Source organism: Rhyacophila brunnea, unplaced genomic scaffold (assembly GCF_057557595.1).
Source record: "Rhyacophila brunnea isolate RB1 unplaced genomic scaffold, BYU_Rbru_1.0 scaffold_1, whole genome shotgun sequence".
Taxonomy (NCBI): domain Eukaryota; kingdom Metazoa; phylum Arthropoda; class Insecta; order Trichoptera; family Rhyacophilidae; genus Rhyacophila; species Rhyacophila brunnea.
In genome coordinates, this window is record NW_028232751.1 from 49,506,227 (window position 1) to 49,518,523 (window position 12,297).

The 12,297-nt window shown below is 32.3% G+C and overlaps 1 protein-coding gene across 1 annotated transcript; it reads left to right on the forward strand.

The window, feature by feature from the left end:
* The first annotated feature begins 3,504 nt into the window (after positions 1-3,504).
* LOC147079899 (uncharacterized) lies at positions 3,505-11,373 on the forward strand. The gene is made up of 8 exons (XM_085948554.1): positions 3,505-3,558; positions 5,389-5,724; positions 5,812-5,953; positions 6,223-6,288; positions 6,928-7,105; positions 8,491-8,682; positions 9,898-10,383; positions 10,773-11,373. The coding sequence occupies exons 2-8, from the start codon at positions 5,397-5,399 to the stop codon at positions 11,235-11,237; spliced, it is 1,857 nt and encodes a 618-aa protein (XP_085804680.1). The 5' UTR covers positions 3,505-3,558; positions 5,389-5,396; the 3' UTR covers positions 11,238-11,373.
* Positions 11,374-12,297: the final 924 nt, after the last annotated feature.

Genomic DNA, 12,297 nt, shown 5'->3' on the forward strand with positions numbered 1-12,297 from the left:
CGAATGTCGCTATGAGTGAATTTACTTGCTAGCTACTGTACTGAGTGCGTCGTCCATTAATAATGTCATTGGTTGACAAAAGTCCTTCTTTCACTTCTCGTTGCAATGTAAATTCCCCACCGGTGCAGGTCAATGAATGCAATGAGATTTCTTTTACCTGTTTGATAAAATAGGCAATGTCAACAATGCGTCTTCCGGAAGGTGTGTATTTCTGAATGACTTTGTTGGATCGCTCAACGACCAATGTTGAATTATTCCTGATTTACTCTATTTGGAATACGTTCGCAACACGGGATTCGTAGAAATGGTATGTTCAAAAAACGGCGAGATTCGCAAACGTTATTTTCCATGGTTACATCAAACTCGCAGACGTCATATTCCATGCTGACTTTTGATTTGAAGGTTATATCGACATCTATTGCCAACGATGAATTCTTTAAGTTTTTGTAATATCGATCGCAAAAACACCGCAACAAATATGTACTGATTTCACGTCCATTTGTACATTTCTGTGTCATGTTGACGTTGATGCACCTGACTATTGTTTCAGTGAAATTGTAATACATTCATTATCGTCCCTGTCTATCCACAGCTTTGTGAATGTGTAATCTTCATAAATTTTATGTTTTATTTATTTTATTCGTCTCAACAAAATTAAAATACTTACATATTATAATCTCATAATTCACATTATCACTATTCACATCGCCTTCTTGTATACGCGAGGAAAATTCTTTATATATAAAGTTTACGCATATCATGAAATAATTATTGATATATACTATATAATAAATATATTATACAAAATGTAAAAATCAAACAGAATTGGAGTCATGGAGAGTTGGGATATTCTTACGTATGCCTTGTGTGTAGATGCCCAGTTGGCGTTGTATGACCATATTTTACATATAATTATAATAATTGCAAGCACCATATACAAGTAAATAAACAATGATGTAGGTTTTTCAAACTCTTTGTGAAAGCACAATATCAAACGCTGTGATATAAAATCCTTATTTCATAATTACAAAACTCATTTTCAAATAGCCACGTACTGACTGAGCATCGATAAACCGACAACGATTGGATCGGTCGTTATAATTAAATTAAATAAATAGTATAGGGGGGCGTTGTTTTATAATTTCTTCACATAATATGGTCTACCACGTTTGGAGTACTTACATGTATCTACTTTATATTTTTTGTATTTACTCTTTACTGTTACTATTTCTTTGCTTTTAATTGTCATATTGTGAATGTCTGTAAAGTTCAATGACATTAATATGGACGAATCATCTGGAAAAGAAAATGACACTCACTTTATTGTCGGGTCTGCCGAATGGCATAATCTGTTCTAACGCCATTACAATAAAGGTGATATTCCTATAAATTCCTGATGCTTTTTGTTGGGTCTGCCGAATAGTTCGGTTCGAACGGGTTCGCTCAAATGAACATTGACATTAGAAACACTGCTCTAACGCCATTACAATAAAGGTCATATTGCTATAAATTCCCGATGCGTGATATCGCATGATGGATATTGCGTGACGTTTAGCTATACATGCGAATTTACTTGCTAGCTACTGTATTGAGTGCGTCGTCCATTAATAATGTCATTGGTAAAGTTCACCATAATATGTAAAATAAATAATAATTAAAATTTGAATATAAATAATCCACAATAATTAATGCTGACTAAATTTTATTCACACAATGGGACAATTTGTAAACTTTCTAAATACCAGGAACTTTTTTTTAACGTGTCCAGGAAAAAACATTGTTTTTGATTTGTGTGGTTTCCAAGGAAGAACGATGATGTATGTCTATGTATGTGAATCGTTATTGCAAATGTAATAAATTAATATTTTCTATGTATAAGTTTTTTTGTCATTTGTATTTAAAATTCATAAAGATCTAATGCTGTCATTTTACTTATGCGATCATCGTAACCGAATGTACGTTCAAACGACAATGATTAGACTTGTTCGATCATCGCCTGCTTGATTTGCAATCATCACATAAGTCAGATTGCCAAAATACTGTTTTTATAGCACCATCGCTACTATAGTAAGAAATAAGATATTATGTTATTGTATTCCGCATAACCGTTGGCTAATGTAACACGAGAAAAAAAGCCTGCAAGACTTGAAGAGCTCCAAGAATACACATTGAGTTGTTATGGCATCAGCCTTATAAATATTTTATCTAAAGAAGAGACTGATGTTTTGTCAGACTGTCTTCTATCAAAGGTTGGCGACCAACTTGCAGTACACCTCTCTATCCTAGGTCAGTCATATCAGATCCCTGACGCCTTGGACACTGAGACTAATAGATGTTGTGTGTAGCCAACAAAATGTCATTCTACCTATGCTCATGCTGCCCGGGAGTAAATAATACATCTCACTGTTGAGAATATGGCAAAGATTGATGATGGGTGCAAAATCATCAATCGCATAATAGACTATGTACAAGACTGCTATAGCATGCTTCTCGGGCTCCGAGTCGAAGACGCCAGATTTCATACAAAACCCTATGAATTGGACATTCCGTTTATACGTTTCGACTGTCGCTAGGTAGATGTGTGCGGTCTCCACAAGCAACATTGGATCGCGATTCTCTGAAAGTTTGATTTATGGCTGTGCGGCACACGAGGCGACTGAGAGCCGACTAACATTCATATGACCGCAGCGATGAAATCTCAAGAAAGTTATCCATAAGTGTGGACAGTGACTGAAGAAGCTAATTTTTTTTGTCATTTGTATTACTTATAAAGATCTAATTCTGTCATTTTACTTATGCGATCATCGCAACCGAATCTACATTCAAATGACATTGATTTGCAATCATCGCATAAGTGAGATTGCCAAAATACTATTTTTATAGCACCATCGCTATTGTAATAAGGTGAATTAATCTATACATTTCATTATCTACTCATATTAAAAATGGTGTATAAAAATATGAGCAATTATGAATGTATATCCCGAAGCTCATGACGGCATCTGCGGCATAATTACCGAAGAAAGCTTGCTAAAATTATCGTGACTACATTTTTACTTCGTAAACGTCACATTTTTAGGTTATGTATCGTATTATGGTAAAGGCCATAGACAAGATGACTGTCACGGGATAGTATTTATTAAATTTAAATATTATTATCCCATAATATTAAGTAATTTTTATAAATAAGGCCATTGTAAAATAATATATTAATTAAAATGACTATTAAATCCAGAATCTGGATTATAATACAAATAGGTACGTTCATTATAATTATTATTACCATGTCTATGGTCAGTATCATAGACTAATGTCAGTATTTTAATATTAATATGACAAAATATGAAGTGTCCGATTGAAATAAAATGCATTATACGGACTTTTGGCTCGAAAATAAAATTAGCTTTCTGGACGGCAAAAGAATTTTCGTAGTAAAAAGGTTTTTTCTTTAATAAATTTTATTTTACTCCATCTGGCAATATTTGCATTTTAAGTAGCAGGAGTATATTAGTCTATGGTAGCAGGTGACGCTCACGCGGAGTTGACGTTTATTGACCGGTATTAAACTCACAAATCGTAAATTATTAGATTTATCGCATATTTATTCGTTTATTTGTCTAAATAATTGTGTTTTAACGTGACATTAGTCGACTCTAGTGTTTGAACATTGCCGAAAATCAGTTTTTTGTAGATATTGTTCCACTTCATCGAATTTAACCTTACTCTGAGATTGGTGTCTTGTCCAATTAAATACACAACTCTTAGCTTGTATCTACATTCTGTGAGACTAAACGTATTACAGTTGGCTAGTTTATCTGTTTATATTTGTAGATTTTCATTGAGTTGGGTACCTATATTCAAATCATTCGGTTTGAGGTTATGTCTGTTGTTTGTCAATTTTTAAAAGTTTCGTTGAAAGTGCTTTCATTTCATTTAAAATATTGTCATTTTTCATGAGATACAAGCGACCTTGTCGTGAATTTGTGTGTTTAATTGGAAAACATGATATCATTGATTAATCGCAAACATAAATTCTGATATCATTGTGCGAGCATATTATGAACTGAAATGTATTTCATCACAAAGATGCCTAGATTAATCGCATATTTATTCGTTTATTTGTCTAAATAATTGTGTTTTAACGTGACATTAGTCGACTCTAGTGATTTTTCATGAGATACAAGCGACCTTGTTGTGAATTTGTGTGTTTAATTGGTAAACATGATATCATTGATTAATCGCAAACATAATTTCTGATATCATTGTGCGAGCATATTATGAACTGAAATGTATTTCATCACAAAGATGCCTAGATTAATCGCATATATATTCGTTTATTTATCTAAATAATTGTGTTTTAACGTGACATTAGTCGACTCTAGTGATTTTTCATGAGATACAAGTGACCTTGTCGTGAATTTGTATGTTTAATTGGAAAACATGATATCATTGATTAATCGCAAACATAATTTCTGATATCATTGTGCGAGCATAACTGAAATGTATTTCATCACAAAGATGCCTAGATTAATCGCATATTTATTCGTTTATATGTCTAAATAATTGTGTTTTAACGTGACATTAGTCGACTCTAGTGATTTTCCATGAGATACAAGCGACCTTGTCGTGAATTTGTGTGTTTAATTGGAAAACATGATATCATTGATTAATCGCAAACATAATTTCTGATATCATTGTGCGAGCATAACTGAAATGTATTTCATCACAAAGATGCCTAGATTAATCGCATATTTATTCGTTTATTTGTCTAAATAATTGTGTTTTAACGTGACATAAAGGGGCTCGTAAACAAACAACTTTTGACGGCAATTGTGTTGCTGTTAAAAGTTCCCCAAAATACGAAAATAGTAGTCTACGTTGCCGAAACTTTCCATCTATTGTCTTTGCTTTCTGGCAGCATGGTTGGTCGATATATCGAACTCAATCGATAATATGGCAATAATTGCTAGATAAATCTATTTCATTTTCGCTCTGCTCCATATGTGCGTCTCTGTTTGACCTCACCCCTAGCAACAATAAAAACATTTTTGACAGCCGATTCGACAATACATTGTTATAATTTTTCGCCGTGTCGTTATTAATATTATTATGGTGTTATTACTAATCGTCAATTCACACTACGTACAATGAATAAATGGACAAACGACAGGGTATTGGAGCTTATTAATGTGGTTTATTTACGTCCGGAGCTATGGAACATCGAATCCAAACTATAATGATCCTAATATGAAAAGGCCAACTACAAAGCTGCACAAACTTCAAATTTTGACATTCTTTTAAAGTTTTAAAATACATAATTATCAATAACTAATTCCCGGTTTATATTACTTAAATTGGTTTAAAATTTGGCTTCTTGTTTTGTTTCAGAATTTATAATGTCGAGTGAAAATAAGGAAGAATTGCAGACACCAAAACTATCTGTTCAAACTTCAGATAGAAAAGATAAAAAAAAAAAATATGAATCATATTTCATAGCATTTGATGAGAGATTTGCGAGAATAGGTTCTCAAAAAATGACCGAATCCGCTCCGACTTTGCACATGACAAATTCACCAAATAATATAATTTTGGATACATCGGTGGTAATTTACAACTTATCTAGTATTCTCAGAATCTTCCCAACATTAACCACTCAGCTAAAGAAGAGCACACCTGTGAGCTTTGAAATCGATGATGAAGTAGTACCTCAGACACAACCTATAGGTAAGAATATTTTCAAACTAATATGAATCTGATTCAAATGAATACATGCCAAACTTCTATTAATAAATTATTGAATACAATTTTCAGTCCCTTTTACAAATTATACACCGGAGAGTTCCTTCGCCGTGGACTTGCTGACAATCTTCCTGAAAGAGATTTGCTGGGATCTTACTATACTTACAGATGAGGAGATGCAAATCAAAGCCCATAAAAATGTTCTCATTTCAAGGTATGAATGACTTAAAATAAATTATGAAATGAGTTTACTTTACAAAGTTGCTTATTTACAACTTCTTGTGAGTGACAATTTTGTTAGTTGCTACTCAGATTTCATATTGTATTTGTTTACTTTTATGGTATCCTAAAAATAAATACAATGTAGGTTGCATTTTCAAAGAGTTTCTTTTTGAACCTTAAAATGAATGAAAAATGTCTATCTTTTGGTGTTTCTAAGGATTTTTTGGTTTTGATAATAATTATTAAACAATTCTTTTCCAGGTGCCACTATTTTGCAAGACTGTTCAGCGGTGAATCCAATTATGAAGATGTTATCGCTCTAGACGGGTATGATTTCTTTTTTAATTTAAGTTTGTTTCCATATTCATATTTACATTAATTTTTTATTGTTTCTTTAATGCTTGGCATTTTTAATAATTTTAAAATAACGGTTAAATTTGTAGTGTTGCTCTAAGCCAAATGAACTAATATTCCTTTCGGCAGGCGGTCATGTTCTACTTTGGATGTTGATGCAAATAACTTTTTCTTAGTTCACGTCCATTCCTTAGTTTGAGCACATGAATACCACACAGCACCTCCAATAATCCCTGTCGCTCTCCAGTCCTATTGCATTTTCCCATGTTATGCCAGCATCACGTAGTTTTATCATATACTTCATGTGAATGGTATTTAACGGCCTTACAAGATGCCGGAATTTGGTTGGTTTGAAGAACAGGCAGGCCTGATTGAGATTCTCTTGAAGTAGATATATCTAATACGTCACGTAGTTAGGCTCAATGTCGTGTCTTCAGTATCAATGTGATACATAATAAGTATGTACATAATGGTTTTAATTTATATTTTTTCCCCTAATATTCGCCACCAATTATTATGAATATATTTGTTGATACACCATCACTGCCCTAGGGGTAGTCATTTCTATAAAATATTGTTTTTTTTAATCGCGTTCTTGGGTTTTCTTTTCAGATACATGTTTAGGACTGTCCATTTTGCTATATGCCACCTGTATGCGGGAACCATAGAAGTGCCAAAATGTGTTAACCTGGAGGATTTGGCTGACCTGGCAGCAAAGCTGCTCTCCGATGGGATATCCGCTTCTTTGGATGATGCCCTGGCCAGTAGATATTGCCACAATTTCCACGAGGTAAGTGTCTTCATACTAGCATATTTGTTGCGAGCACAAAATATTTGATTTGGTACTTATAGCTGAGTGTTCCTTCTGCGAATGATAATTAAGAAAAAAATCATTATATACCATATTATATATTTCTATGTGCCACTCATTACATATTATTTTGTATCATTAGTAAGTATTGCATGAACTGACAGGTCGTACAATACATTTTGCTTAAGGGCCCACATGCCCCACGTAGGTCTAAATTGAGATTTTATGGTTTTTTCAGAGCATAAGCCTGGACATTCCTTAAACGTCGTTGATAATCTTGTTATATAATTTTGAAGCCTTATTATTCTTTATATTCATTTTAAACATTTGATGACTGCGTAAAGTATTTTTATTACTTAAAATAGTATTCTTTTAACCTCTCGATCTAATGTTACCTAACCTAACCTAACTTTTTCTAGATGTCGTGTTTATATATAGCACGTTGTTTATAAACAGAATCTATATACATATTTACATGATTTACATGATGAATATGCGAATGCAATTTTTAGGATGTGTAATTAATGTAAAACAAGTGTGATAATATAATAATTGTTTATGCACGCGCATGTTCGTGGGTGAAATTATTTTGCGCAATTATGCATTATGCTATTTTTTTTATATAATGGGATAGGTACCTATCTGTCTTTATTATAGTTTCGCTTACGAGATGTAGATGATCACTTTTTGTTTAAAATTCAGGTACTTGTCACACATTACGTTTGTGTATGTCTGTTTTATGTATTTATTACGATATTTGCCGAGCGTGTACCTGCAAGCGATTTATAAAAGTACAACACTGTCGTCAAATAAACGCTTCTCAACTTTTCATATTTTAGACTGGTAGCATCGTGGCTATGTACCATATATATTATTATTTGCAGTGTTAATTTTTTTAATATTTGGTAAATTTTAAATGTAATATATAACAACACGTCACATATCCGTGTTGAATGTTGTGAAAACTAATTTCCCATTTGTATTAATTATTAGGATCACTTTGTCCAACAACTACACAATGCCAATTATCAATTGTTTTTCACCAGATTGTTAAAATTTTGGAAATGCAGAGTTACACTGCAGTCTGCGATCTGCACCATTTCACATTTATAGTTGTGTGCCCCAACACCCGCTTCACATTACCAACAGAAGCTTAGATGATTTTTATAGCTCGATGATATACAAATCACCTAAGTATTGACAGTAATATTATTGTTAAAATAATAATGTAGTAAGGTGTTACATCTGTTAATTTTTTATTGTAAAATTTTACAACAGAGCAACAAAAACACTATGAATTTTATTCATGTGTCAGCTTTTCTTTGTGATGTGACACTACACATTTGTCATGTTTTTCTTTTCAGCCTTGTTCGACCTGCAAAGTCTCAGGGTTAGAGTGCCTAAGGTTAACGCATTCTACAGAAAATGATGTGATGTTCAGTACAGTTTTGAAATGGATTAAAAAATATATTGAATTATTCAAACGCGGAATTGCGCAATTCGAATTACCAGATAATGTAGTTGAGATGGTTTTCGAAGATTACCATCCAGAACTGGTAAGCTAAAAGAATGTATATTAGAATAATGGAATTTGATTTTTTCTTATATTACCTTGATAATATAATTGTACTGGAGTAGTTACACAATGTACCTATCTCTATGCTTTTAACCTCTAAACTAATTAATTTGTAAATGATTAGATTTCTTTTTTTCCCCTATAATAATGGTTTATAATTAAATTTGTGTTGAAAAAAATCTTATTCACAATTATCACAAGTAACCTACTATGGCGTGTTTGCACTGATCCAGCGGTGGCGAACCTATGGTACGTGCGGAATTCTGCTGCCACGCGATTATAATAATATATATCTATATGTTATATAAAATACCAAGTATGCTTGTTTAGATGTAATAATGTAAGTCACCTGTGGCTTGTTGGTGATATAAAATCATATCATTTAGTTTTTGATTTTAATAATCTTTCGTATTGAAGTTTTGAAATACGATATTTATACAAAAGTTATTTAAAAAAAATAACTCATTAATTTAGTATCTACCTAGCAGTGGCGAGCGGTCCATTCATTCTGTGGATGCGAAGCATACCCAGAAATATCAATAAAATAGTAAGTCATTTCATCGTTTGAAATACAGTCCACACTATATTAATTCGATAATCAATTTCATTCAACTAATCTTTGTTATATATTATAAAATATAATATTACATACAATTATTAAAAAAAAAATACAGAGCTATTACTTTGTCATACAATACATCATATTACACAGTACCTACCACTTGGCCAACATCTCGACGATGACTAAATCTGAATTCTGGATAATAATTCCAACATATTAGTATGCATCAGTTGCACGGTGATCTCGTCAAAAACGCTAAAATGCTGCATGCTAAAATATTACTTATTGACCGCTGCGACTCTATCGAAATTATTATAACCACAATTATGGAATACCTTACATTGGTAGCTTTCGTTGAATCTGTTAATGGGAAAATATTTACTTATACACAATATGCACTTTGGCACTTTCTTGAATGAGATTTTGTTCGCTAGCGATAGAGGTATTATATTTTTATTTGTGTATTATTGTGTCAGTAGTAACAGTCAATAGGTTATGGTAGTTCTCTTATTGTCTATATAATGCTCCGTCCAGAGTAAAATGTGTGTTTTATATTAATTTTCAATAAGTAATTTAATTTAAATTTAATTCAATTTCATAAAATAATCTTAAACCAATGTATTTTCATTTCAGAACAATGATAACATCATGGAAAACTTAGCGGTGTTCGCAACGATTCTAATTAATAAAAACGTTGGTGAAATGGTGGCGACGTATGCAGTTGTCGAACAATTTATTGAATACATTGCTGGTAATTTAAATGCTGTCGTCTGCTCGAATGCATTTTTAAAATTAAAGGAGGACACAGTTAAGCATCTGTTGCCTATTGTTAGCAATTGTCTTTTGCTGGGAGCAGAACGGACAAATATCAAAGAGGCAATCAGAGCATACGATAAATTGGATGATCTGGCAGATGACCAGATGCATAAAATGTGGATTAATCTAAATAGCGGATTATCAGTGATATGCGAAAAAGTCTTAATCAAGAGTGTACTCCTAAACAAGCAGCGGCCACAATGGGTGGTGGAACCAAAAATACTAAAACCATCAGTGAAACAGCATATCGCCGATTTACTTTCTGCAGTACGGGCATATACGGACTTTAAGCTTGTGCGCAATGTAAGTTTATTTTATTTTCCTTTTTTTCACGAGACCCAAGATTCGAATCCAGGACCCATAACACATTATAGGCTTAAATATTATCGCTCGGCCGTCGTGGGCGTTTGAAATAATACATGTCTTTTTCAATGTGTATTTAGACCCAGAGAATGGACCTGATGGGTTGATATAAATGACTAACATCCATTTCTCGTCAAAAAATATCTGTTATGGACCTCTTCGTGAGGCGGCCAAGATCCACATCGAATCGTTGTGCCAATTTTGTAACTAACAAAAACAAAAAGTTTTCTTATCACGTAATCGTATACTTTCCTCATGTGTTACTTTCATTTAGAATATTTACAATGGCTACGTACTGTGTTAACTATATTATTTTTCTTTATTTGCAGAGAAAAAAGACCATGACAGTACGAGAAGAAACCGATATTATCGTTAACGCCGTGGATTTCTGTAATGCAAAGAAAAAAGATGACTGTTTGAAGAAAAAACGTAGGCCTCAGGACCAAACTAAAACTAAACATGCTCCTAAGCCAACAGATATTGACCAAAAAACCGTGTTTACAGCAAAGGTAAAAAATACCAAATCAAGTTTGTCAGAGGATGCAACAACCGCGTCAGCCCTGAGTTTTACTAAAGCACCGCAAATTGTCAAATTGAATAAAAAATCTAAAATTCCAGTGCCAATTGTTAGAAAGGCACAATCAAATCAGGACAATCCACCAAAAAAAATTGAAACGCTGAATATTACAGATAGTGATGTTGGTGTACGACCTGGGACATCGGGATGTCAGCACTCAACACAAAGCAGTTCTGCAAAGGTGGTTCAAAAATCACCTCATGAAAAGAAGTATTAAACTGGTTCTTCAGTTATAGACCTGACTGACCCAGCTTTTGTTTTTTTTGGAATTGATTATCTGAAAATTTCTTTTTTATATTTTTATGTTTATTAGATAGTTACCTACATAATAAGTGTTATTCCAAGTATGTATAATATCTTATCTCATCTCAATTTTTTACATACTTTATTTACTAAGAATTCCTACATATTTCCGAGTGAAATTAATTTCAAGTTATTTAATCATCGTGCTTCAACTGGCCGTGATGATAATGGTTTATATTTTTGCATTTTTTCCCAATATTCCTACTTTAATATTTTTCAATTATTGAAATAATGAATCAAATTATTCTTTTGGGTTTTCTTTAGTAAAGTATCAACGATTTTTTTGCAGACTTTATTTACTAAGAATTCCTACATATTTCCGAGTGAAATTAATTTCAAGTTATTTAATCACCGTACTTCAACTGGCCGTGATGATAATGGTTTATATTTTTGCATTTTTTCCCAATATTCCTACTTTTATATTTTTCAATTATTGAATTAATGAATCAAATTATTCTTTTGGGTTTTCTTTAGTAAAGTATCAACGATTTTTTTGCAGACTTTATTTACTAAGAATTCCTACATATTTCCGAGTGAAATTAATATCGTGCTTCAACTGGCCGTGATGATAATGGTTTATATTTTTGCATTTTTTCCCAATATTCCTACTTTTATATTTTTCAATTATTGAAATAATGAATCAAATTATTCTTTTGGGTTTTCTTTAGTAAAGTATCAACGATTTGTTTGCAGACTTTATTTACTAAGAATTCCTACATATTTCCGAGTGAAATTAATTTCAAGTTATTTGATCATCGTGCTTCAACTGGCCGTGATGATAATGGTTTATATTTTTGCATTTTTTCCCAATATTCCTACTTTTATATTTTTCAATTATTGAAATAATGAATCAAATTATTCTTTTGGGTTTTTTTTAGTAAAGTAGCAACGATTTTTTTGCAGACTTTGTAAATTTTTCAAGTGTCATATTTACAATGAATCAATCTTCAAAGATATTCCACCTCTGTCATCTG

What these genes read in the sequence shown, in the direction of transcription:
- LOC147079899 (XM_085948554.1), top strand. Translation starts at nt 5,397, where the DNA reads ATGTCGAGTGAAAATAAGGAAGAATTGCAGACACCAAAACTATCTGTT. An exon ending in AAAAATGTTCTCATTTCAAG is followed by an intron (nt 5,954 to 6,222) that starts GTATGAATGACT and finishes ATTCTTTTCCAG; the next exon opens with GTGCCACTATTTTGCAAGAC. An exon ending in AAGATTACCATCCAGAACTG is followed by an intron (nt 8,683 to 9,897) that starts GTAAGCTAAAAG and finishes TTTTCATTTCAG; the next exon opens with AACAATGATAACATCATGGA.